This window comes from Ornithodoros turicata, chromosome 5, assembly GCF_037126465.1.
Source record: "Ornithodoros turicata isolate Travis chromosome 5, ASM3712646v1, whole genome shotgun sequence".
NCBI lineage: Eukaryota > Metazoa > Arthropoda > Arachnida > Ixodida > Argasidae > Ornithodoros > Ornithodoros turicata.
The window spans coordinates 9,591,415-9,617,798 of NC_088205.1; the positions used below are offsets into that span (position 1 = coordinate 9,591,415).

General features: G+C 45.5%; 1 protein-coding gene and 1 long non-coding RNA gene across 6 annotated transcripts in view; one reads left to right on the plus strand and one right to left on the minus strand.

Annotated features, from left to right (window-relative positions):
- LOC135393976 (serine/threonine-protein kinase BRSK2-like) overlaps positions 1–13,524 on the plus strand; it is a 131,310-nt gene extending 117,786 nt beyond the window's left edge. The window contains exons 14-18 of the mRNA XM_064624383.1: positions 826–1,079; positions 1,672–1,720; positions 5,371–5,494; positions 6,362–6,560; positions 9,789–13,524. Coding sequence (XP_064480453.1) covers positions 826–1,079; positions 1,672–1,720; positions 5,371–5,494; positions 6,362–6,560; positions 9,789–10,159 — 997 coding nt within the window. The 3' untranslated portion in view covers positions 10,160–13,524. The remainder of the gene's footprint in view (positions 1–825; positions 1,080–1,671; positions 1,721–5,370; positions 5,495–6,361; positions 6,561–9,788) is intronic.
- LOC135393985 (uncharacterized) overlaps positions 1–26,384 on the minus strand; it is a 416,022-nt gene that overhangs the window by 161,214 nt on the left and 228,424 nt on the right. The gene's annotated exons all lie outside the window — the stretch shown is intronic.

Consider the following 26,384-nt stretch of genomic DNA (forward strand, 5'->3'; position numbering starts at 1 on the left):
ACACAAGCACATGGTATGCACGCATAACAAGTGTTCACTGACATTACGAGAGTCGTAATTGCAGAGAGTCATTTGTAGCTTCAGTATAGTCATTAAATTCCTTCAGAATGAATGATTGAATGTTTAAGAGACGCATATTGCTTTGTCTTGTCGAAAATGGCAGAGCTGCATCCAAGCACGTGTCTACATTATCGTGTGTTATGTGCGTCAGAGTTGATTGACTCGGATATTGCGACGATCGCACTGGTTGGCATATTCCTTATGAGCACAGCACCCACTTCGAAGTGACTTCGGTTTTGACTTGCAAAAAAGAGAACTGTGAAACGTAACAACGTGATTGCCTGTCAACAGTTGATAATTCGAAAGGTCGTTGCCTTCAGTCAAATGTTCTACTCTCTCTCTCTCTCTCTTTACCTCCTTTCCTAACGTATCTCGTAGGCATTCTAGGTAGCATCTTTCATGCTTTAAACTCATCAGGGGTAAACTAATGCAGGAAGAATATCAATAATTAGTGACTGAACTTTCTCAAGTCTAATAATGAGTAATCAGCAATGAATCTTTAATACAGCATGTGCATGCATATTAATTTTATGCTCAGTGAGTAATATATTGTTTTTAACAAAAATTGATATAACATATTTTCACAAAAAGATGTCGACTGACGCAGAGACTTTTAACTCGACATATGTATGTATGCTAGCCATATGTGCCACGATGACGTCTCTACTTGAGTAACGTAGCAAGTAACAAGCAAGTAGCATCATGGAGACAAGTAAGTCGCTACAACGACTCAACCACTACAAACCCTGTGTTTTCTTTTTTCAGTATGGTGCGGCGCGGCAGCGGCGCAGGGGGGTTGCACGGGGGCAGCAGCGGCCCGAGCCCTGCCGTGTCTCCGCTCAACTCTCCCAAGCCCGGGGGCATGTCGGGAGGAAGAGGGGCTACAACACCCGAGGAAAGCCCGCTGAACACTCCTCCTGGTTCCCCTTCGCTAAATCAACCTTACTGGCGGTCCCGGCTGCACACGATCAAGAATAGCTTTCTAGGAAGTCCTCGTTTCCACAGGAGGAAGCTGCAGGGTAAAACGACTTGATATTCAACCGACAAGCATCGTATCATAGACTTGAGTATTTTATGGTACAGTGAAAGAACGGCGAGCTTTATGGACATCATGTTGGTGTGAAAAAATCTTTCAGAAATATATGTAATTTTTATATTTTATATATACTTTTTAATATACATATGTATTTATATTTTAATATGCATTTTATTAATATATATATATATATATATATTTGTTATATATAATATATATTTTATGTATATTTTTATCTTAAACATATAACAGAAATAATATAGTTTTTAAATCACCTCCAATGACCACCTTTTTACGACATTTAGTGGTGTGATACGCAATCTGACTCTCAAATTTTAGTTATTTTTCTGTACTCAGATATCACCTCTTGAAATATTAATCAGGAAAACTTGTAATGTGTTACGTTCATTCTGGGTACATTTCGAAAAGCTATCGAGAAAAACCAATACAATGAAAATTGGTCAATTTATCGCCTAAAAAGCACCTAATCCTAAAGGCGGGTACAGGAGGAAACTGATAAAAAAAGTCGCTCTAGAAAGCAGTGCAATATATCCCGGCTTTTCTTTTTGTTGCAGTGCCTTCTGCTTCCGACGAAGTCAGTCTAACACCGGATTCATCACCCGAGTAAGTATTCTCTTACTTCGATTCAAGAATGTATTGTATCATGGATAGCATAGATCGAGAATTTACCCGTCAAAGAGAACTCGTAACGAGTTAAGTTGCCATGTGAAAATGAAACTAAGTTCATAGCGAAGTTCTTCAGCCTGAAATGTAACTTGCAGTTACGGAGCTACTTAAAAAAGGAACGAGTTACTTCCAAGTTACTTCGGACACAAAATAGCACTACACAGGCGCAGCGCGCGTGAGCAGTTGAGTTAGACCTTGAGTCGCCTGCGAAGGAGTGACACACGCTTAGATCGTTTCCGTTTGGGTCTAACAAATCGAACGCTTTGCATCTTACTCCCTGTGGGCTCACAATGGTTCAGCTTCATTTCAATGGCACGTTTCAATATCACGTTTTATGGCATAAAATGCCATGAAAGAACCGGAGAGAAAGCGAGAAAATATGTGGACGTGAGTGAAAGGCGAATTAAACTAACTTGGAACTCAGCTTAAGTTACTTTGGCAAAGTTACCTGAAAAAGAAACGAGTTCCTCTGAAAGTTACCACGGCGCAAAAGGAACTTAGTTACAGTAACGATGGATTGATGGATGGATGAAATAAAAAGAAAAATATGAAGATGGTGGCTCCTACAAAAGACAGGAGTTACCTCGAACTCTGAAGGATAGTACAGTGCGCGTCAAAGCTTATGTTGCTCCAAAGTTGACAGTTCGCAGAACATATAGAAACTATATATATACTATAGAATATAGAAACTTGGGCCTATTATTTTTTTTCATCAACATCAAAACCAATGACAGGTATAGCACAGCACACGATCTTATCTGAGCAGACCGTGTTAACCCAAGCAGCACAATGTACTGAAAGTCGAGTGCAATAGGGGTGGACGGTATGTGTATTATCAATGTTCTATAGTTTCACGAGTCTGTTCAAGGCCTTCCACCTACCCGTCCACCCCTATTGCACTCGACTTTCAGTACATTGTGCTGCTTGGGAAAGAATGAAAGAATGTGCGTGTGATATCGCGTGCCCATGCACAAATCATCCAGATGATGATACTGATGATGATGATATCTCTTGAAAAGATATAAAGGGAAGGGCTCGTACCCCCTGCCCCTCTCATAAAGTGTACTTTTCGATTGTCCTTTGTTGAAAATGGAATAATTTACCCGACAAAACACGTCACAGTTATTAAATAACAGAATTAAATGTATAAAGATTGCAGAGCATGCCGCGATCTGTGTTGGCAACAATAAGAACGGCCATGTCGCCCTGCGGGAAAGTCCGTTATAGGATACAGAAATCGTCTGCTCTTGCGCGCGCTAGTGCATCGGCGTGAGCAGACGACTTTCAGAAGTTACTGGGCACCGCGGCAGCTCTCGTACATTTTCTTTCAGTTCTCAGGTGAATAATGCACATTCTAAGAAGTGGCAAGCATGGTGGCTTAGAACAACTATGTTAATCCTCAGAGACAAGTTAAAAGTCGCAGGACAACTCCACCCACAATCACAAATCTGAAGTCGCTGGCCATAGGCGCGCGCGGTCGCATTACAGCTCCGACCAAAAATATATTACGCGCGCTTCCATTGCACTCCTCGTTGCACACTGATCATGCTTCGAAATGAAGTGTCGCTGACGACGTACATGGAAAAGAAGTGCGTGTTTATTTAAAAACCGCGTTAAATACTCGCAGAACGAAAACACATATCCGCCACATTATAGGGGACCCCATAGTCAATGCTCGGGCTACATTCTCCGCTCGAGAAGGTATATGCCTGAGTGTCCCCATTTCGAGAGCAAAGAGGATGACTCAACTCAAGATGCTTCTGCAAGTTACAATTACCATGACAACGACAACATACCCGCAGGCCGACGTCATACGTGACGTATGCATGAGAGAAGCGCGAGCTTCGTCGTCTGCTATCACGGCACGTTTCGACAAATTCCTCGAATACGACTTGGTCATTCCGAATGAAACTTTGACGGTTGTATGTGTACAGTACTTGTGAAGCTAGTTTTGGCAAAGTTTCGGAATCGCCCCGGCTGTACGAGACCGTCCCTTTAACAACGGCTTTGATAGCTCTTGATAACGTAAAGTTTGATCGTGAATTATAGAGCCAGTATGTCTGAACATTGTGCCTGGTTAAATGTAGCATCAAGAAAACGAACGAAGATATTATGTTAGGCTAATGCCCCGTTTACAGGATGTCATTACTCATCTACCCTTTTGATGGCAGGAGGAATGATTACATTGCGTTTCTTCATTCTTCTTCCCCGGTCTAGCAATGCTGTCCACGAGGCGTCCAATGTTGGGCCACAAAAAGTCTGCCATGATTTCAGAAGCATGATTTCCCAGAAAAAGAAAGATGACTGCACTATTATACACTGACTATCTTCTGTTTTATTCTACACTGCAACAGATAAGAAGAACGTAACCCAAGCAGCAAAATGTACTGAAAGTCGAGTGCAATAGGGGTGGACGGGTAGGTGGAAGGCCTTGAACAGACTGATGAAACTAAAGAACATTGATAAGACACATACCGTCCACCCCTATTGCACTCAACTTTCAGTACATTGTGCTGCTTGGGAAGCTTAGCTACAGTGGCATGCGGAACACGAGTACCCACATGAACAATTCAGTAACAGTACCCGCTACAACATTGTCTACCTTGCACAATGTTCTGTGCCACAGGACACCACATGGTACCTTTAGTGTTGCAATGGTTATCGCTCACAACGATAAGTATTGTACGTCTACAATGATTGATTGTGATAATGACGTAGCAGTACAGGGCTGAATATATTTTGATGCAGTTTAACAGTAATCTGCGTCATTTTTTACCCTCTTATTCATCGGCAAGTAGACACCTTTTAGGCATTAAAGCGAAAGCTTCATAGGGCCACCCACTGGGAAGGTCCGTCCTTAACTCTATTCGCGCCGAGAAGTTTGGGAGTCGCCCCCTGGTGTTCACTGAACGAACCTTGTCGTGGGGATGTCCCCGGGCAGTATTCTCACATTGCATTGCGTATAAAGGCATTGCACGTGTTAGGGGCTGTCCAGCATTGATATTTCCTGGTGATTCATGAAGAAAACGACATATGTGTTCCAAGTAAATCGCATTTTTATTCCAATATGACAGTTTTTACTGTAAGTAACAGAAACGAAACCGAAACGGGGATCCCCACCAAGAGACGGCACAGTGGCGCCCCTAGTTAGGGTCTCGCCGCCAATAGGGCCACGTGGTAAGGTACCGCGTTTAAACGCGTTTTGCGCAATGCCCAAAAAGGCGCCAATATTTTGTTTATATATAACGTGTTCACCGATACACTTCATGTAAGAGAACAATTGCTGTGTAGGAACCCAGACGAGTCCAGGACTAGACCTCGTCCTGGACTCGTCTGGGTTCCTACACTGCAACTGCTCTCTTACCATGTCCTACCAACAAGCCCAAGTCCTTGCTCACTCCATGTAAATTGGGCTCAACAGCGTTCACGCCCACAGGAAGTTCCTCTATGGTTGTCTGAATAGACTTTGCAAACTGTAGCTCCACGTGATCTGCTTTTGTGTTCATTTATTTATTTTCAGGGAATCAATGATTGTAAGAAATTCAAAATTAAGAGTGTTGTATTAATTACGTACACTTGTACCACAGGCTTTCGAAGCGCTCGTGGTTTGGAGGACTGATGGCCAATGAACGGGAAGAAAGCCATATGATCCTGGTCAAAGACCGTCCACTGAGTTCGGTGAAAGCTGACCTCATTCATGCCTTCCTATCGGTAAGCTGTTAGTTCTTATTACGTCCTACAAGTCTGACGTGTGTGGAGTTTGGGGTGCTGGCTTTCTAGTCCGAATTTTTTGTACTGCACTGCACCTGGATGATCTTGCTCTGCATATTTCAACGCTCCTAAAAACACATTGAGAAGACCCGTAAAAGTTTAATAGTCGGTGTCGCCGGGTCACGGCTACAACGTGTGCAAATGGACGGATGGCCATCGCATGACCTGTGCAAACAGACAAAAAATGAAAATAAAAACATGGAGGTAAATTGCAGAGACGATGCCGCTATCATGGGCAAGGCTTGAGTGAGACTGACTCAAGGTCTGCAGGGCTAACATGGGACTTTCACATCCCTTCCCAAGCATTACATTGGAAATACATAAAGTACTAAATCTGTTTTCGAAACAGGTTTGTAGGACACGAGCAACCTTTGTCAGCGAAACGACAGATACCCCAGGGGATTGCGATATGTAGTGCATCGTAGTGAGTGCTTGGTCCTAGTGACCTTACCGTACTCTATCTGAATTCGAGGTCAGTTAACTACCCATAATCATGCGCATGACCAAAGAGATAATGCGTATTCCACTGGTCGTTGCAGCACAGAAAATCTTGCACGGGCTTGAGTGTGCGTGTTGCACTGGTCGCTTCAGTGCAAAGTGCGTTCCACTCGTTCTTCAGTTCGTTCTTACTTCGTTTCTACACTGAACCCACAGCAGTACAGTACACTGCGCACCAAAACGACCAGCGGAATTCGGAATAGAAAAGACACGTGATAAGATAATAACAGTAATAAAAACAGTAATGCAGCGGCATCTTCCACCACAATGAAAGCTTCTGATTGGTTCTTTCTTTCTCACGCGATATAGATTGCCGACCTGAGCCACAGCGTTGTCTCCCCAATGTCCTTTCGGGTGGAATACAAGCGTCCCGGGAGCACGACCATGTTTCAGCGTAACGTGCGCTTCCACGTGGACATCAGCGTCGTAGGAGATGGGAGCCCCAATGGCGGATCTGCCCTCGACAACAAGCCTGCCGTCTATTGCATCAGCTTCACGCTTATTTCAGGTGAGCCCCAGAGCAACGCCCTGCTAAGTCTACGCAGGCAGACCGTTCGTGCACTCAACCTTACCCACCCACTCTCCACTTTCTTCCCTTCTTCCACACGGCACCCATTCTTCATTGTCTACAATTTCCAGGAATGGCCTACTACTGTGGTCCCGTATGCTATTCTTGCGCCTCTCACGGCGTTAGCAAGAGCGTGGCATGAAGTACACATCTTTGAACGGTTCTGCGGCTCAAACATACGAACAGATGAACACAACACGAGCCACAAGGTGCCCCCAAACATAAACAATTGAAATACGACAGTCGTGGAAAACACCAGTCAGCGGCGTGAATCGTGCCACGCACCTCTCGATTTCCATCAGCCGATTACGATACGCTAGCATCTACTTTCCAAAGACATTCCTGGGGGACCTCATTCAACTAACCGGACACGTCGGTCACTCTTTTCACATTCTCTTCCACATTTCTTCTCGTACGAACACACATACATACATCTGGTTTGCCAACCTTGCCTCAACGTAGGAAAATTCGGCGTCTCATGTTTTTGCACGATATAGCTAGCGGACCTAATGAGCTCAAGTTCTGCGATTACATAACTTACATTTCGAGCCGATCCACAAGACTGAAACATAGTAAATTAATCCGTGAGTTTCGTTGCAATAAAGATGCGTTTAAATTTTCTTTTTTTTTCCTCGTACTGTACGAGAATGGAACAAATTGCCCTCTTGTCTTGCACAAATTCCATCACCAACCCGGTTTTTACAAGGTCTTGTAGGCTAACTTTCTTTCTATACTTCAGATGTTTAACACTTGACATTTTGCACTGTGTATAGCCGCGTGTTGTATGTAGTGTACTCACCTCATCTGCCATGGCCATCAAGAGATGGCCGGCAGTATCTTTCAAATAAATAAATACATACATACAACAGCGCACACACAAGTACCCGGCAGCGGCCTCTAGTGAACACCGCGGTAAGTAACGGATCTGAGGCGGGAACAGACGAACATAACACAAACATAAAGGTGCCCTAGATCATGAACAATTGAAATATTGCAGTCGTCGAAAAAGCCAGTCTGCGGCAGGGAACATACCACGCCACACTCGATTGCCGGTCATTTTAATTGTTTTTGAAGCTGCCATCGTGTCCCCGCACGCAGAGTGCCTTGGCAAGGGGCCTCATTCAACGAACACGACACTCATTCACTCTCTCCATGTAGGAGAGGCTGTGAAGAGAGTGAATGGGTGTCGTGTTCATTGAACGAGGCCCCTTGGCAAGTCATCGGTAAGCCATGTCAGTGTACCGTAGTGGTTAGTGCACATGACCGGCAACCAAGAAGTGCGCGGTTCCATTTACTACGCTGTGAGGTTTTTCCAACGACTGCCATAATTCAATCTATCAGGGAAATGCATACATGAGGAGCATAGGCAGTTTTTACATTGAACGCGCACGGGGACAGAAACGCTACAATAACAATTTTTTTATTCCTCCCCAAGCAGCACAACATCTTGGCCCAATATTGGACCAATATTGGGCCACGATGTTGTGCAGCTTTGGTCTCCTTCCATTTTTATTCAGTTGTGTTTGCGCGTTCATGAGTCCGTACGCGTCTGCGCCCGCGTCTTCCTCGCGTTTCTTCAAGGGACGGTCGCATTCGTTCCAGTCGATTTCGAAACTATAGTGGCATTTTATGCCTCCTGGGCCACTGGCCACGGTATCGAAAATCCCACGCGAAATAGCGCCGTAGTTAGTGACTGTTATTCGACGGAATGCATGACAAGAGCAGGCGACGGATGTCGAGAGTACGCTTGAATTCCCTCTCTGGAAAAGCGAGATAACGTCACTCCCTAAGAACCAATGAGGGCGCGGCCTTGAGAAAAGGAATGCCGTGGCCGTGCGGGCGTCTTATAGAGTTACGGGGCGTCTGGACGCCGCCTTTCCAGAGCCGTTTATAGGGAGAGTTTGGCCATTAGGAGGAGCCTCACTTGAAGCGCGTCATGCGACGTCACGGCTAAGCCACCTCCCTCGCCGTGCTCTATTGTTGTCCCGTTGTCATCCAGTCGCCGACGCCATATTGATGCTGATCGTTGTTTACCATGCAAGGAGGGAAGACACGTGCGTACATTGTCCTTCGAAAGCCCTTCGTCCTTGAACTCTTTCAGTTTGGTAACAAAACCCCCCTTATCAGAGGCGGCTGTGGGTCATAAGCCGGTTATTCCTGTAGATTGCATTCATTGTGACAACAATGCTGACGGACAGCATCAATATGGCGCGCATCAGATGGCTGATAAGCGGATTCTGCTTGGATTCAGTCTTTTTGGGCGGCGCAACGATGACTCTGACGTCAAAATAGGCTCCACCCACGAGGCGGCAAAAGATCAGAGAATGGCCAAACTCCCCCTATAAATGGCTCTGCGCCTTTCCTACTCTGAGCGCCGCCCTCTCACTCCTCCGCTTAGGAAGTGACGTCACGCCGCCGAAACCTCTACAGCCACGGAAGCAGCGCTGATCTTTAAAATTCATTTATTTTACGTCTAAGCACTTTTCGGACGAAAAAAAATTTGCCGGGTATATTGTTGGCCGATGCCGAACATAGTGGTATCGGTGTCGTAGATGAGTTTCCGGATGAGGCCGTCCCTTTAATCATGTATATGTATAACCCAGCGCGTTCTCCTCAGATAAAATAGCATACACGCAGGGAACCTGGTGGACAACACTCATGACAACGGCGTGTGGGTTACGTTACGTCCTCTTGTTGTGCATAAGCTCAGGCTTTCGCCGTCATGACTTTTTCCTCATCTTGTCGATATTAGTTCTACTTGCTGCTCCTCGGCTTATCATTGAAAAACAGAACTCTTCACGAAGTTCCTTCACCTACTGTGTCTACAACGAGTACGCGTGGTAACTGTTTCTGCAAGATAGTTACCATTGACCTGCGAAACTCTTCGCCTTGTCTACAAGCATTTATCTAGAGAACGCACGCACGCAACTAAAACTCCGCACAGGGAATCGTCTTAGGGGTCAGCTTAGTTTAACTCTGCACTTCTACACAGAGTGGTTCACCCGAAACTTTTTTTGAACGAATCCAGACGCTATTTCGACCAAAAAGAATTCGGTGATGAACAGCTTCCTCTCCTACAGACACTATCAATACCGTTCGTTTACTTGCATTGCCTGCAAGGCAAGCATCAGTCACTCTGTCACTGACCATTGTGTCAACTTTTCTCAGGTCCTATCCGGAGGTTCAAGCGCATTTGCGAACACATCCAAGCCCAGATTCTCGGCCGGCGGCCTGGTAGCCACTCACCCCGCATCAACCGACGACCGCCGACGTCTGAGCTAAGCGACAGTTCTTCTTGCGGTTCCGAATCTCTTTCTCCGACCCAGGTCAGCGATGACATCACTCATGTCCTGGTCGCAGCCACTGGCGTGCCGATGGCTCGTTGCAAATCAGACCAGGACGCAGCCTGCGACATCTTTGAACGTGAAGCTAAAGCGGCAGCCGCTTGCCACCGTCGTGCCATGGACGGTGCGACGTCTTCTATCGCCAACGGGCGACGTCTCAGCTACGACCTCAAGGGGTCCAGGGACAAGGTCTGACCCTCCGGGACACCGTTAAGCCTCCTGCGTTTGTGAAGAGTGGATACAACGCTTATTCTCGTTGTTTCGATGATTTCAAGAACAACCATCGGATGGGATGAATGCTTTGTCGAGGTACATTCCTGGCTTTGGAAGTTAGACCACTTCGAGTGGACTTCGCAAATGTCTTCAGAAGTTCAAGTCCACAAATCCTGGTTCTTAGCACCAGATGTCTTCTAGTCGGCTGAATGCTCCTGTGTGGATACCTTGATAAGAAAAGATGGTGTGTGCGTGTGTGTGTGTGTGCGTGTGTGGTGAAACTGGCAGATGGGTCACATCTTAAGAAGGACATTGGAATTTTCTTTTCATTTTTTTTTTCCAGACTTAACAATAGTGGCTATTCTCCTCGCGAAGGGCCTCGAGCCTGCCTGCCTGCCTTCTTATTATCCTAAAATGGATGGTGCAGGAGATAGAAGTGGAGTTTCAGAGAAACGAAAGATATGTTCTTTTTCTTGCTCGTGTATAAACTGCGCCTCTTCGGGAGCAGCCCGCTTAGGTAATCAAGGTTTCCGTTTTCCTACAAAGTCATTCCAGTAGTACGCCTTGCATACGATTCAGCAATGCGCGGTTTATAGGCGTGAACCAGACACTTTCGCAGCAGGTGCTTGCTGCAGTTCTTTCGTGATTACTGCGTTCGCCAAACGTGGGGATATAGTGGATGCGACTGAAGCCCACAGCTATTTAAAATATAGCGAATGTACACGTTCTTAGTTCTGGCGCAAGTTTAGCATGGTGAATATCTGTCGAGATAGTGAAACACTGCACAACACATCAACGTTTCAATGTAGAAGAACAACGTACGTGAACCACACTTGTCGGTAGAAGAAAATGAGAAATCTTAAGTTCATCTCATTCCAAATCTTATCGTACTTCAGCGGATCAAGCAGCGCCATCTATGTATCAGTTTGTCGAGCAGTTTTTTCCTGAAACTTCCCAACCTTTTCGGAAAGAATCCACTACCCTTGCTGTAGTTCAAGTTCCTTGAAGTAGTGTTATCAAAAGAATGTTCTTACTCATGTGCCCGAAGATGTTTACTGTGTGTGTACAAGCTGACGTTTTAAAATATCGCTCGTTATACGTGTCCTTTCAAGAAGTAACAAGAGTTTGAGAACTGGTCGACAGGTGGCAGCAAACGCGATTTCATGAGCGCTCCTATCAGAGGCTATGCAAACGGGGGCTGTAAACTGATTGCGTGTTCCTCAGATAACTATTGACATCTTCACTATCCAGTAACAGTGCTTTCTTCAAAACATGTGCACATACTGTAAGCGAGAGTTAGGCTCAACAAATTGTTAATGTACGTCAATTTTTCGTGCAATCTCAGTAACAAAAAAGTCGGTTGCTTTATAATGTGCGCGGCAGTGATGTTTGTTATAAATGTACCCCATGTTGACACGAGCATTTTGCGTTAGCCACTGAACGTTGCCCAGCATTTGATGGCAACAAACATTTTCTGGGATCTTTTTTTACGTTATGAGATGAGCGTTCAATCGAAGGTCGTTTAAAATTGTCGCGAAAAAATGAAACAAGAAAAGAAGAAAACTTCGTTTTCGCAAGGTTTGACGCATGCTTTTCAATATCCGTAACGCTTGTAAATGTAACCTTGTGGTGCTAAAGAAGTCAGTTAAAATGTTCAAATTGTACATGACGACCTCTTATAAACCTGCTATCTCGTGCGACTTAATGGACCTTTTTCATGACGCTTCTGCGCATGCTCTGAACCCTGACGGCGCCGAAGAGTGTTCCCTGCGTATTCAATAGATGGCGCCAATATGGCGCCGGCTGCGCTTCCAAGCGCGGCGATCGTGTTTCGCTGGACGGCCGCTAGGATATGACCGCGAGTGTGAAAAACGTCCATACGAGCAAGACCTATCGAAACTGAAACATGACGCAAAATGCGGTCACCTTGAACACCATCCTACCTATTCGTACAACAACCACATATCTGTGTGAAAAACCATCTACCCTGTGCAACTGAAGGTGAAACACGGGACGATTACGTCACGTCATACGTTGTTTCATTGGGCCAGCCGGTGAAGACAACGTCAGTGCATATTCGTTCTAGTGCAGCTCGAACACAAAACAACATAGACGACCCCTTACGTCATCGATTACGTAACCTCGCCGCGCAAGGCATGCTGGTGGGCCCTTATCAGCGCCGACGCGTTCTTCCCGCTTCTTGCTCTCCACAGCAAAATATAACCTGGAACCGGACTTCTCGTGACGTCACATGTTTGTAAACAGAGGGGTCGTCTATTGCGTTTAGTTCGCATTACTGAAGTTATGAACGTACACATTACTGAAAACTTCTCGAAAAGAAGAAGAAGTCTCTATATTATGTGGCCTAGCCACAAACCTTGCAGGTCTCTTCCAAAAAGGATAGAAGGCCAACAAAATTCTAGTAAGGCCTGAAACTCTTCTCTCGTGGCCCTTGGTGACGTCATCACATTCTTGTTGAACTCTGCCGGGGCAAAGCGCAAACGCGGCACGTGGCTATCGAACTTGTTTCATCTTCATTTAAACGGCGTGGACTAGATGTCTTGTATAGTGTCCCATGTCGCCCGAAATACCTTAACAGTGAATCACCCGCTTGTAAATTATGGGGCATGCCAATCCGCAATTTGCTAAAGTGGTAGCAACATGAAGCTTGGAACTGCGATAGTGTTAGTATGTCTGATCCTGGATTTCCCGGTGTTTTTTTTTTTCTGGATGACAGTGACTTCCCGCAGGTCCAGGACAATGCCTCTAGTTCATGGTCAGACCGAGAACCGGGAGGCTTTGACAGTGAGAAACATGAAAAAAAAAAGCTTGCATTTTTTTTGTTCCAATGTTTTGTTCCCATATAAAATTAGTCAATCACTGGTAACCATCGTTCAACCATTGTGTCGGGATAATATACTACCACACTACGCAATTTCCGGCATCATATCTAATGCTGTCACAGCGACACGCCTCACAGACTTGTAACCAAGGTGGCTCAGTCTTAAGTCGGATATCTGCGTGAGATACGCCAATAAGAACCGTTAGCCGTAATATTATCCTCATTGTCCACAAATGTATCACCGCAGGCTCACTATATGCATATGTACATCCCACATTCCACGTGAAATGTTGCAACATAAACTCACGGAAAAGCGCTGATGATTATGCCCGCAAGAGGGAGGTGGTGATCTGTGCTTGGAGGCATGTTTGCTTTTGTCTTTGTTGCTTGGCGACGGTTTTGAATCAAGTACAGTTTTCAGCATCCGTATTTGCCGCTTTGTTCCATTGTGTATATATGTGACTGTATAGCTATGTACAAAGTATAAAGTATCCACTGATGGCTAGTATCCTGTTTTCCACTGAAAGACTGAAAGCAGAGTTTTCCGATCCTTTCGTGATCTTCTTTAAAACCTTTTTCGAGGTCTTGGAATGAAGGACAAATAACAGAACTGTAATTTCTTGACGAAGTAACAGATATACAGTCGTATATCGTAGTGCTAGTTGCGTGGTACAAAAGGTGCACGTAATTGGGATCACTGGGAAAGTGCTGTCATTCTCATTGTGTACTAAATGACCGAATTGCAAAGCCATTGTTTGTCGTAACTCTCCTACAGCTGTAATCATATGTCGTTCTGCTTCTGCAAACAATTAAGAGGGAAAACCTCTTGATTGTTTCTTCCGCTTTGAAACTACGGATATTTGCAAAATACGCTGCTGAAAAGTGGAAGACTTATTTCGAATACACGGAAGATACAGTCCTAATGGTTCATTTCATTTATATCATTCTTGTAATTTTCTACCGCAAACAGTGAAAGAGTACTGCAGCAAGAAGATAATACTTAACATTATTTGCACGTGTTCGGTTGCTCGCCACTTTGAAGGTTGTGCTATTGCATTCCGGGACTTACGGGGTTTGTTTACTACCTCTTTTATAGTCCACTTACTGTTACTCATTTTAGTTTCACCCATACAACTTGATGTCGTTCGAGTCAGTTGGCGTCGTGTAAGGTTACGTTGAAACAAGGAATTGGTGATATCGGTCATAAAGCAAGCAGTTCGTCACCAACCAACCAAACAGTTCCGAGTTTTTCTTCTTTGAGTTGTAATTTTTGAGTTAAACGGTGCCGTTTGAAGCATACTTAAAAGTAATGCAGAAAGGGAGAAAATCTAGCGAACCGGTGACAAAATGTTGAGGCAAGAGCCTCAAGACGAGAGCCGTCGATATTGCCAACACGCGCCCTTGAGGCGTTTCGCGAGGACGCCTCAGAGACGCTTGTTGTTTTCCCCAGACGTAAAAGCCTAGTTGGATCTCTTCCCATCCATGCATGCTGTCGACCTATAACACATATGAACCCTTCAACAACGTCATCCCAAACCCATTAAATACCATGCCAACCATGAGGACTGCTCCCAGAAGAAGAATACTATCTGTTCGTAATGTCGGAGGCTCATCCCTTAACATTAAAACTAGTGCAGTAGCGCCACCCTAGCGGCGCTCTGGATGGTTGAAAGGAAACAGTGTCTGGCATAGGGCACTCCTATTAGAGGCAAGCCTGTCGTGGCTTGTTTAGCTGCATTCCGAGCCACTGCATCTGAACTACGCTGGACTCCCCTCTAACAAGAATGTGGACGTAGCCCAGACCCTCTCCTCCAGACAGTCTTAATTTTTCCGGAACAACCGCTAGGGTGGCTGTGCTTCAGCTCCGGCCGTTGGAACTGCGTTATTGTTAAGTATTCTCCGAGCGGTACTTTCGTGCGATGTGGTTGACGATTTGCAATCTAATCTGGTTATCAGAAAACACAGACATACGCTATGTGATCGTTTTTCCATGTATATTGATTTATTTCCGCCCATTCTCAGTATATTCCCGTGTGAATATGAGACTAAATCTAGAGCTAAACTGAGGCAGCGATTGTAAACGACATTCTCCTCATGTCTAACTGTCTCTTTAAGACTCTCCCCTCCCCTCTCTCTCTCTCCGAAGCATCCCAATAGGTTGCATCGAGAGCTGTATCATTCCTCTGTGTTCTTACAGCCGATGATAACAATACCGGAGGAGCGCAGGCAACATTTTCATTGCACCAAAGATTGTATACTAGGTATACGAGTGTTTCTTATTAAACATGTATATATGATAAATGCTGTCTATTTTAAACAAATGTTGACAAACAAGAAACCCTCCCCCGGGACAGACACGCTATGACAAGCTGTGACAAGAAAACGAAGACAGAAGGACATTCGTCATCTGAATGTTGTTGCCCATTTACAGTTCACACGTGATGTTTTTTTTTTGTTTTTTTTTGTAGATAACTCCGACCATCCGTTTGTGTACGTGATATTCACTACACTGGTCGTGCTTAGGCAGATCATTTTACAGTGCTGAGGTCCCAGATGTTTTTCAGCACAGTGTGGAGTACGAACCACGCATCCCACATATTTTTGCCGTACTATACGAAGGCCACCATCGACGTAAACAACATGCAAAGTTCAATGAACTGGTTAGGTATCCAATTCCAAAGCTTCTTAGTTTCAGCCCCTTTTCTTCGCTGAAGAGATAACGTGAGCACTTTTTGTGACTAGGATGTGAAGATCATATAGCAAAGGCTCGATCTAGAGTCACTAAATAAGCTACGCTTCAGAGTAGCGACACTGTGCCGCCATGTTGTTTCGGATGACCTCCAGCGCCATCCATTTAGCGCTCTTCGAAGTGCCGTCTTCTTCCACTGCTGAACTTCACCTTCATCTATTTCTACTGCCAAAATAGAGGTGGGGCTGGAGGTCATCCGAAACAACATGGCGGCTCAGTGTCGCTACTCTGAAGCGTAGCTTATTTAGTGACTCTAGCTCGATCTATCTTATTCTTCGCCATTGGAACGGAAAGGTCATTCTAAATATCAAAAACACTGTTGCGGCCATTAAGTTAAGTTGATAAGTAAATTTAAAAAAAAAATATGGAGAAACTGAATTTCGACACCCGACCAATTCTGCAACTCAAAAAGAAAAAAATAAATAAATAAATAAAGAGAGAGAAAGAACAGAAACGTGCCATAACACAAAGCACCCACCACCACCAAAACGTAGTCGCGGAGCTACAATTCTATAAAAAGCGATAACGTGTGCGCAACATCAATGACAGCGCCATAGCAACAGCAAAGATACACGCTACAGCGGCAACAACCACAACATCACACACCATTGACTTGGTCATTGCACTTGGAAGTACCAGGTATTTTAGCCAGAGCTAACCGGCGATAGGCCTCAACGAGAGCGTTGTTACTAGATAAAACCTTAGTTTTTGCAAAGAACACTCGCCCCCCCCCCCCCAAAAAAAAAAAAAAAACAGCATTCCTACTTCTTGATTTTTCTCACATACGAAAGAAAGTGGTTAAAGTTTTGCGAAGAATTTGCATCCGTGCATATATCAGAACTGATACTGGTCTGACGTCACAGTAAACCCTCATCGTTACTCCGGTTGAACAGCAGCCAAAGTCGTGCTGAAGACTGGGAGGTGGTGGGTTCGAATCCTACCACCGGCTGTGCTGTCTGAGGTTTTCCCCGGGTTTTCCGAAGGCTTTCCAGACGAATGTCGGCACAGTTCCCCCTGAAGTCTGCCCAGGACGCATACTAACTCCCCTGTCCCCCCACTCCTTCCTGCTGTCCTCTCTCCATCTGTCCACATCTGTACGCCGCTCATAGCCACAGTTGCTTCGCGGCGCTAACACGGAATATATATATATATATAAAAGAAAAAAAATCTCCGGTTGAACAGAGGTGGCGCCCTCGTAGAGGTTCCGAAAGACGACTTGGGGGGGGGGGGTATAAGTTTATTGCAAAAAAAAAGAAAGAAAGAGGGGAAAGGTTAGCCTGGCTCCAGAAGCCGACTTGCTATTCCCGCTTACAAAAAAGGAAAAATAAAAAGAAGACAGACTTGGAATGACTGATGCTCTCGCTCTGTAACGTCACTGCTTCGGGTTGCAGCGCACTCAAGAAATGATACCTCTTGAAATGCAGTACAGAGAGAGAAGCTCAACGTGAGAAAGAGAAACGTTCTTCTCTACTGATTGATATGCCGTGCAGTACAAGGCTTGGATCACAGGACAGCTGAGGAATTAAAGGAGTGCAGAGGGCCATCAAAAAAAAAAAAAAAAATCAGTTTAAGACAACTGATGAAAGTGTGTGTGTGTCATTTTACCGAACAGCGCGAAAAGTTTTGATGTGGGCAATTTGTTTCCCAGAAAAAAAAACTCACATAAATATGGCTTCACGCGTTCATCCTTAACTCGCTTAACTCCAGGTATCACGAGGATGAGGAGGTGTGATGCCACGTCACCGATGACGTTATAAGGAGAACTCGTTCTGGTTCGCCGGTCAGTGGGTGTCAGCGCCTTGTCCCTTTGCCGCCGTAAACCAGTTTTGCCAGTTCTCTCGGAGAATTGGGGATAGAAGGAGCGGCCGAATCATTACCGAGCCATGAGAGAGGCTTTTTCAGAACCCCGAACAGCCGAGTAGCAGACGACAGCGGAGTAGCAGACAACATTTCTCTAGACCAATCAGCGAGCGTTCTCCTTATAGCGTCACCGCGAGGTTCCAGGCAGATCACAGGCTGGTACTGCTCTTCACCACTGTTGCGCACGGTCGCTTTTTGCGGCGTATTTTAAATTCAATTTCTGCGATAATTATGACTCTGTGGTGTGAATTATTTCGCATGGTGCATCTTACTGGCCTACTTAACAGTTTTATAGGAAGAAAACAGGGTGTTAAAAATGACTTCTGTGCTACTTTAACACGTTGTACACAAACTGTAGGACAGAAGACACAGGTACGCAAGACCGATGTAACACTGCAACGCCATGAAAGCAAAGGGAAAGAAAAGGGGCATCATGATTGATTTGTACACATAATCTCAGGACGAATGTTCTTGAATTGATTGGTTGTTATAATAAACTGCATGTGACACTGCGCCACGCCTTCATCTCCTAATTCTAATTTTCCAACAGGTATAATTTTCAAGCACAACATAACGAAGGGGAAGTGATTTCAATAACAAAAAATAGAAGTGACTTTATTCGCGATTAAAATCGCCGATTTAAATCGAAGTGATTTACATCGCGCAACCCTGCTCAGGGACCAGCGGGTTCGATTCCCGGCACTGGCTAAAATGTCTGAGGTTTTCCCCGGATTTTCCGGCATACTTTCCAGACGAATGGTGGGACAGTTCTCCCTGAAGTTGGCCTAGGACGCATACTAACCCCCCCGTCCTCCATACCTTCCTGCTGTCCTCCCTCCATCTGTCTACGTCTGTACATTGCTCATAGCCACAGTTGATCCGCGGCGCAGAATAAAAAAAAACAATCGAGCCCTTCAAATTCCACCGCTCGAGATGAGGAAAGAACTGGCATACAGCTGTAAGAAAACTGCGCATGAGCAGAAAAAGCAGAAGGGAGTTTGTGAATGCATACCCAAGTTGCATGGTTTGTGGCGGTGCACGTGGTGATTGCAGTTCCCAGTTGTTCAAGTGAGGATAAGCACAACTTGATAAGACAACGACACGGAATTTGTCGCACAAAGACACATTATCCTGCTAAAATGGCCAGGTATTTGATATCAGACACAAGACGAATAGTGGAGCCACCTTGACGAGCTTAATTGAATTTAATAATTACTTCGTTGAAAAGCACCACTAACACTATATGCACTCCTCTCTCTGCCCCGCTGTCTATTACAGAGGAACTTCGACACAGACACGTGCACATACTTTCAGCGAATCGCAATCCACCCCCACCCCCCCTCCCCGAGACGCCAGTCGTCATTACACGAAGTACTGAACAAGGATGAACGATGATAACAATGAGAATTTTCCCGAACATTCCAGGCATTCGAACGTCCGACCCGGCAACCCTGAGGCATTCCTTAAACCTTCTCACCCTCAATATCGTGGTCGTTAACAACAAAAATGGCGGAGGCTAGAACGTCAAAAAGATTGGCATTCATGCCCCAATTATATGGCTCTCTTGAGCTGCATAAGGGTCTCGATTGGAGAAGAGCGCTTCTCAAGTTGGCCGCCAGATGGCACTGATGTCCTGTTCGTTAGGCCGGCTCCATTTTGATGGGTCGCTGGCTGTCTGTATAATTGGATAGCGATGGGAAAGAGATTGGCACTAACAAGCGCAATTGCTGCCACCTAGCGTTGGGACTCTGACGAGATGGCTTCCTCGTTGCGTGAGGGTAGAAAGAGTTTTTGGCGCAGTGCGTTTGTTCGGTAAGCTGATCCGATGTCGGGAGTCTCTGTCAGAAGGGCAGGGGTAGTTAGTGGGATTTATAGAAAGCTGAAAGTTAACGAGTGTGTGTGAGAGAGAGAGCACTGCGTTAGTTGGTCCAGATTATAGTGATTGGTGGAAATGCTATTGAGAGTAAGGGAATTTGGTAACCAGGGACACACCCGGACACAACAACAGCTGTGCTAATATGCGAACCTACATATATATATATATATATATATATATTCCCTCGACCGCATTCACCGCAGTCACACCCGCTAGGATACTGTGGGAACGTAAACGCAGCTTCGTTATGCGGCTGTGTGCGTCGACGCATTTCGTCTATCGTTATATTCTTAAAATACAGCAAGAACCCCAGGAGTCGCATTTGTCACAAAACCCTCAAACCGACCACCATAGTGGCGCATGTAAATGATGATGATGTGCTAGCAAACGTAACTCAAATTTATCTTGGCGGGAAATTGTACAACGCATTGTTTCGTAGCAAGGAAATGTCGGTGAGAAAGGATATAGTGTATAGTCCTTCCGGGCTCCCAACGTGCATCTCCCAAATTCTAATGGTCGTCGTCACTGGATCCTGATGAAGTGGAAGGGTCCGGATCCTTTCAGACTTCACGTCACTCTCAGCGGACCGCTGCGAAGAGAATAAAGTGCGCTGCGGTTTTTACGGTATAGCTAATATAAGTTGAAGGAAGGGCTGATATTTACAAATGATTTATACAGACAGCTGTTCCGAACAATAGGCAGCGGCAAATATTACATGACGTCGACAGCCATATAACGTGCACTAAAATTCGATACGTCTAGAACCAGTGCACTCTAATTCAAAAACCAGGAGGACCTTCTATGCACTTGTACGATCATGCTCAAAGTTTACTGTTCTGCTCTGTTTACTCTAAGTTTGAGTTCTAGAGCAGTGTTTCCCAAAGTGTGGTCCGCGGACCCCTGGGGGTCCGCGAGAGTGTCCGTGGGGGTCCGCGACCGTCTCTGACATTTCAGTGAGGATTTTCGTCCCCACAAACACGAGCTCGTACATGCTGCCCGATTTCCAAACACCCAGAACTTCCAAAATTGCTACAAGCATGCTTCAACGGCTAGCTTCTAATTTCTGATAGAAAAGTCCTGCAATGCACGTTTGTCCGCGTCATACACATACAAACAAGAAGAAACCAGTCCGGAAACGGAATTATGCACTGGCTGTGACGGTGTGTCTGTGTGTGTGTGTGGGGGGGGGGGGGGTCCGTGAATTGGTTCTCATCGCATCCGGGGGTCCGTCACCACCAAAAGTTTGGGAAACACTGTTCTAGAGCACCACCATCACGGCCACGTAAGGCGAGTCACCCACAGCCCTCTGATTCAATCGACACCAACTACATCGCATTCGAGAAATTCACTTGGAAAATGAGGGGAAAAACGTTTAACGATCGAACACCGATCGGTACCCTAACGAGCTGACGGTTGAACCAGAAAGCGAACAAGTCAGGCTTAAGCCTACAACAACGTGGCAGAACACGCGCTTGGTCGGACGACCGCTAGATGTCCCCGACGTCCCCAGCGACGTTGCAACGAGACGGAAGGACCCCTAATTGGGCGCGAACACCGGAGAAGGAGATTGGCAGTACTAACAAGCGCAATTGTGAGACACCACCAGTGTCGCCCTTAACAAGGCACGGGCAGCTCTCTTCCGCCGTCTTTCACACTTTTACAATCCCTCGCCGGAAAGCCGATGCCAATTTCGCGGCCTCCTTCCAATTTGCCGCACGAACTTGCCACACCCAGGGCCGATATTAAGCTCTTGTTTATGCGAATCTTTCTCTTGACAGTTGGTGGCGCTGCAGGACAGTTCGTTTTCTTCGTCAAGTTCAAAATCAAGGCCGCAACAGAGGATTCCTTACGCGCGGATTGACACACTCAATCAGTTCGTTAGAGACGCTCGCCTTTCCCCACTTCACGATTCCTATGCTCATCGGGGAGGGGAACGCCACGTATTGCAAAAGCCGGTTTATAGAAACATGTTTGTCTCCGTCATATGAAGCATGAGGGGACCGCATAGGCTGCACGCAAGAAAGTGCCATACCACAGGTCTTAGAAAGACCTTCTATCCTTGTGGAGCTTCGCCGTAATAAACATAATAAACCTCGTAATAAACCATGTTCAATCTTCTCACTTAGTTTCAGTGTGCTGACAAAACGTCGTGCAACGAATGCGCTTTAAGCCAGCGTGGCACGTTCATATATTCTCACACATGCTTTCACCACAGTACAGCTGCGTATTTTTTGTTTGTGTGACTGCGTATTTGTGGCACCGCGAAGGTGCCACAGATGCATACAGGCGCAACCGTGAACGAGACAGCAGACGAGAGCGAGGCAAGCACTCCTGTCTCGTCTGAGACATCACCTAATGTCTCACCAAGAAGCCAATCATCTGGCACTGCTGAACCCATTATGTCTCAAACATCGCCTTGTGAAGCTGCAGTACTGTGAAACCGCAACAGCAAGAATACGGTGCGAAGGCGCCTCGTTTCACTTTAAGCGACGAAGTTCGGCAAAATGGATCGCGTGTTACAATAAACGGAGACGCTAACGAAGGCACGGGTGCGTCCCACGGCGCGGGTTCCGGTCCGTCCAGAGGGCCCCGGTAACGCGAAGAATTTCGCTGTCTGAAAGGGCGCTGATCAGCCGCCTTTTTTCCTTTGATTTGTCCCGATTCGTTGCCGTGCTCGCCTCGTTGCCTGCTGCCACCTTATACGTGTGGAGAGAGACGCGAGTAAATTGGGAGAGGCTCTTCTCAAGTGTTCCCCAAAGGGGAAGCGTGGGACGTAGCATTCCGGGAAGAGAAGGCGAAATAAGGGGCGGTGAGACGCAGTGTATGGGCTCATTATTAACGAGAAAATAATGATAATGACCCGCCTAGAGTAGCGGTGATGGCAGTCAAAGGAAGGGTAATTTGCATGCGTAAAACGAACCTGCGAATCTGCTAACGAAGATGAGAGCCATGACCATCTCTGTATTTTTATTTTTTTCAAATAATCAATCAGAGCCATGCCAATGAACTGGGCGCGTATACGTTCGTGTATGAAGGGGTATAGGAAGATAGGCACTGTGAATTTTGTAAGCGCGAATTTTCATGCAGTCACGGAGATAGAGTAATTATGATGAGAGGACAAGTGTTAGCCACCAGGTTCACGTCAATCGCTCCATATGGTGGCGCCCCCCCCCCCCCCCCTCAGTGCGATATTTGCTGTCCACTGTTCCTAGTGTTTCCGCAGGGTTGTCAGGTCAAAATCCTGAAAAGTCGACAACGCACACTGAGAAAGTAGCCAAAAGTAGCCACTTTCCCGTGTATGTAGCCAATTGTGTAGCCAGTGTAGCCATCATCTCACATGGAATGTGCTATACGCTCATCTAAGATAACCGTATACCATGAATGCGGGACAGTCATTTGTACTAGAGCACACGTGACACACATTGACCAATTAATAAAATAGCTAGGTCGAGGTCTCGAGACTCTCAGAATGTTTTCAGGGAAAGGAAAAAAGGCCAGGGTCGCGTCGACATGATTTCAGTTCCACGCGGAACACCCGAGAACGAAGCATAACCAGCTTAGTGGCAACAGCCTAACCAAAGAGAAACCTTACAAGCTGACCTCTGGGGAGTGGTGGGTGTACTGAACAGGCTACGGGAATGTTCCACTTCCTGTGGTGAAAAGACAAATTTATTGTGCCCTCTTTCAGTGTCGTCTTAACTATTGTTTTTTAGTATGGGCTACGACAACGCAAACAAATTTAAGCAATATTTTTAGTTTACAAAAGCGAGGTGCGCGTGCAACAACAACAACAATAAATGTAGGAGAAGTGATGATGACATGGGATGTTTCCCCGTGGTAGTCACAAGATACAAGCGCTCCTTACTTCGTATGGTACCGCATACTGAGCTTGAACCAGTTATTTAATTCGAGAGCAATTGGTGTCCTGAGGCAGGAACACCGAAGGCACGAAGCCGTTCTCTCTTCGTTCAGTTGTTTAAATACAAACTTGCACTGGAAATATTTCGTCAATTCAAATCGAACGCACAATGTTTTCTAGATAAATACTGGGAAAAAAATGTAACCTTACAATTTCAGAGAAGACCCAATAGATGTGCCGTAAACACGTACAAATTACAGTGTCCAACGACTCTGCTGCAACATTACGAGATTGTTAAGCTAAAACTCTGCTACACTGGAGCTTCTTCAACATCAGACTCTCGATCTAAGTTCACCAAAACTATCAAAGAACTGTTATTTCAGACACACCCTGATAATGATAAAACTTATTAAGAACGTATCCCTTCCGCTATGACGACGTTCATACACTAAAACCTTTGGGTGCTGCAGACAACTTGTGGGGTTGTAACGTGTAGGTGCGGTTAGTATCAGTGCAAAGGGAACTACCTCCATAGGTAGTTCTCCTAAAAAGGACTAAAGGGACCTCTTTTTCTTTAGGGTGTTCTTCCTTTTTGCGAGAGAAAAAACAAAACAATAAAGCCACAAACGGTGGAACACTAAACAAAACACATCACTAAACAAAAGACGATGGAAGAGCGTGAGCGTTCCATTCTCCACCAGCGTATTGGTGTAAAGCGAACTGGCGCTAACGGTTTTCCCCTGGACCTAGCACGCCTTACAGCAGGTAAGTTATCCCCAAAATCTAGTCGATTTCGAACATACAAGAAGGTAGGCATGACCCTTAGCGCAGTCTTACCGTGCATCACATCCCCCTGTGTAACTCTATTTTGAAACACGATAAAATGTAGCAAGCAGACGTCTGACTTCCAAGGAAGCAGAAACAACTCATCGGAGAAGCATTTCTTTGGTATTTTGCTCCCGGACGCAGCACGCCTTACAGCAGTCAAGTTACACTCTAAACGAAAAAGGAGTAAATTTGGGAGTAACTAAACTCCCCATTTTAGCCCGTGACCTTGAAACTTACTTCTTGGCACTGGCAGCATTCATTAAACTTCTAAACGCAACTAGTTCTGAGAAGACTACGAAACCGGTATTCCCAAGAAGACTAAAGTTACTCTGGCGAGGTAAACATTAGCTTCCAGCACCGTGTGTCGGAGATTTCCGGCACCCATAAAAAAAAACAAAAAAAAACTGGTTGTCGAAATTATACGCAGCCCTACCCTGCGGAACGTGCAGCCTGTTACGTCTGAACTACTGTTAAAGTTTCTCCTGTTTCCCAGGTTAATGGGTCATGCTTTCCTCTTAAAGTCATCTTCTGTGATCCATCTCATCATTCTTTCACCGTTTGTTAGTCATCTTTTCTTTTTTTTGTTGTCGTCTTTGTCTTTAATCTACCTCGTCCTTCTTTCATCCTTTGTTAGTTTATCCTTTATTTCCTAATTCCTTTGCTTTTCTTTTTATTTATTTCTTATTTCTTAGTTTTATTTATTTATTTATTTCTTATTCCTTCTTATTTATTTATTTATTTAATTCTTTTCTTTTTATTTATATTTCTTCATTTCCTTTATTTCTTTCTTTCCGGAATAGCAAGCCGATGTCCCGTTTGGCTGACCTTTCCCCCGTTTCTTTTTTCTTTTCGTCTAATAAATATATCCACCACCACCCCCTGTTTCCCAGTGACACGTTGTCACCTTCCAGGGTACAGTCGTACCCTGCGGCACGTGCAACATGTCGCCACACTGGGCAGACAAACCTTACGCGTGTAAGATATCACGGTACCGTTATTATTCGATTGAAATTTATGTTCTTCCTTCCTTCTTCAACCACTATTATTATTATTATCCTCATTATTAACTATAGAACAACATTAACCTTAATACCATGACAGTGTGCGATCTCATTTTAAAACGCGACAAAAAATAACAATCCAAGAAGAAGAAAAAACGAGGCATCTGACTGGAGACCCAACGAAGCAGAATCAACTCATCGAAGAAGCTGGAGCAGCACCACACATAGCTGCGGGACACACACACACACACGGCATTCCCCGACGGGGGTAAAAGAGACAACGTACAGCAGCAGGAACGCACATGGTCTCAGTCCTCAGCCGCGCTGCGGCGACCTAATTGGGCGTTGCGTCGGACTTTCTCTAATGAGCGGGCATCGAACCGGGCTCGCAGGACGGAGTTCGTTAGGGGGGACGAGCTAAAAAACCCCGTCGCCGACGTCTACGAGGCTTCAGCGACGTAGAATAACCCCCATTCCCCCACGTGTGCTCTGATGAGCAGATTCTGCCAAATGAGAGCCGCCGTGGCTTTCGGCCGGAAAGAAGCGACGCAAATGAACCTACGACGCCCACCAGAATCAACGAGAAAGAAAGATGGCGGGCTTGCCTTTCTATGTATTTGATTGTGTTGTTAAAAGTGCTGGCTGAAATTGGAAGCCTCGCTAACAACACAAAACTTGCCTTCCTGGGGCTTATTACGTGCATGCGAGACATAATTAAAAGGGTTGAGGATGCTCATTAGGCTACCTAAGTTTCTTGCTGCCAAAATCTTTTTGTTTTGCTGACGTTGTTGTCCTGTGTGTTGTTCTCGTTGGCATTGGTTCTAAGGTCCCCGAGTCAATATGATGCAGCACCGTCACGCTCTTCTTTTCTTCATGGAGTTTCTGAGGGACACTGCTCTCCTTCACACTCTTTGGTAGAGGTGTAGTCATATTGTGACTTTTATGCCATTCTTCGTAGACATTATCTAGCGAGGTCATATTCATGTCATATCAAGGACAAGGATGTAGTGTCATCATTCACTCATGATTTCATACCTCATAATAACCGGTGCAATTGCCAAACGGCAATGATACCCGACCGATACGGCAATGACCACTTCGCAGTCTACTTGGCCAAGTTTCTCTCCCGAAAACAGCCTACATAGTACATAAACGTGTTTCAAAGATCCGCACTACCTCTGCATCTAACGAA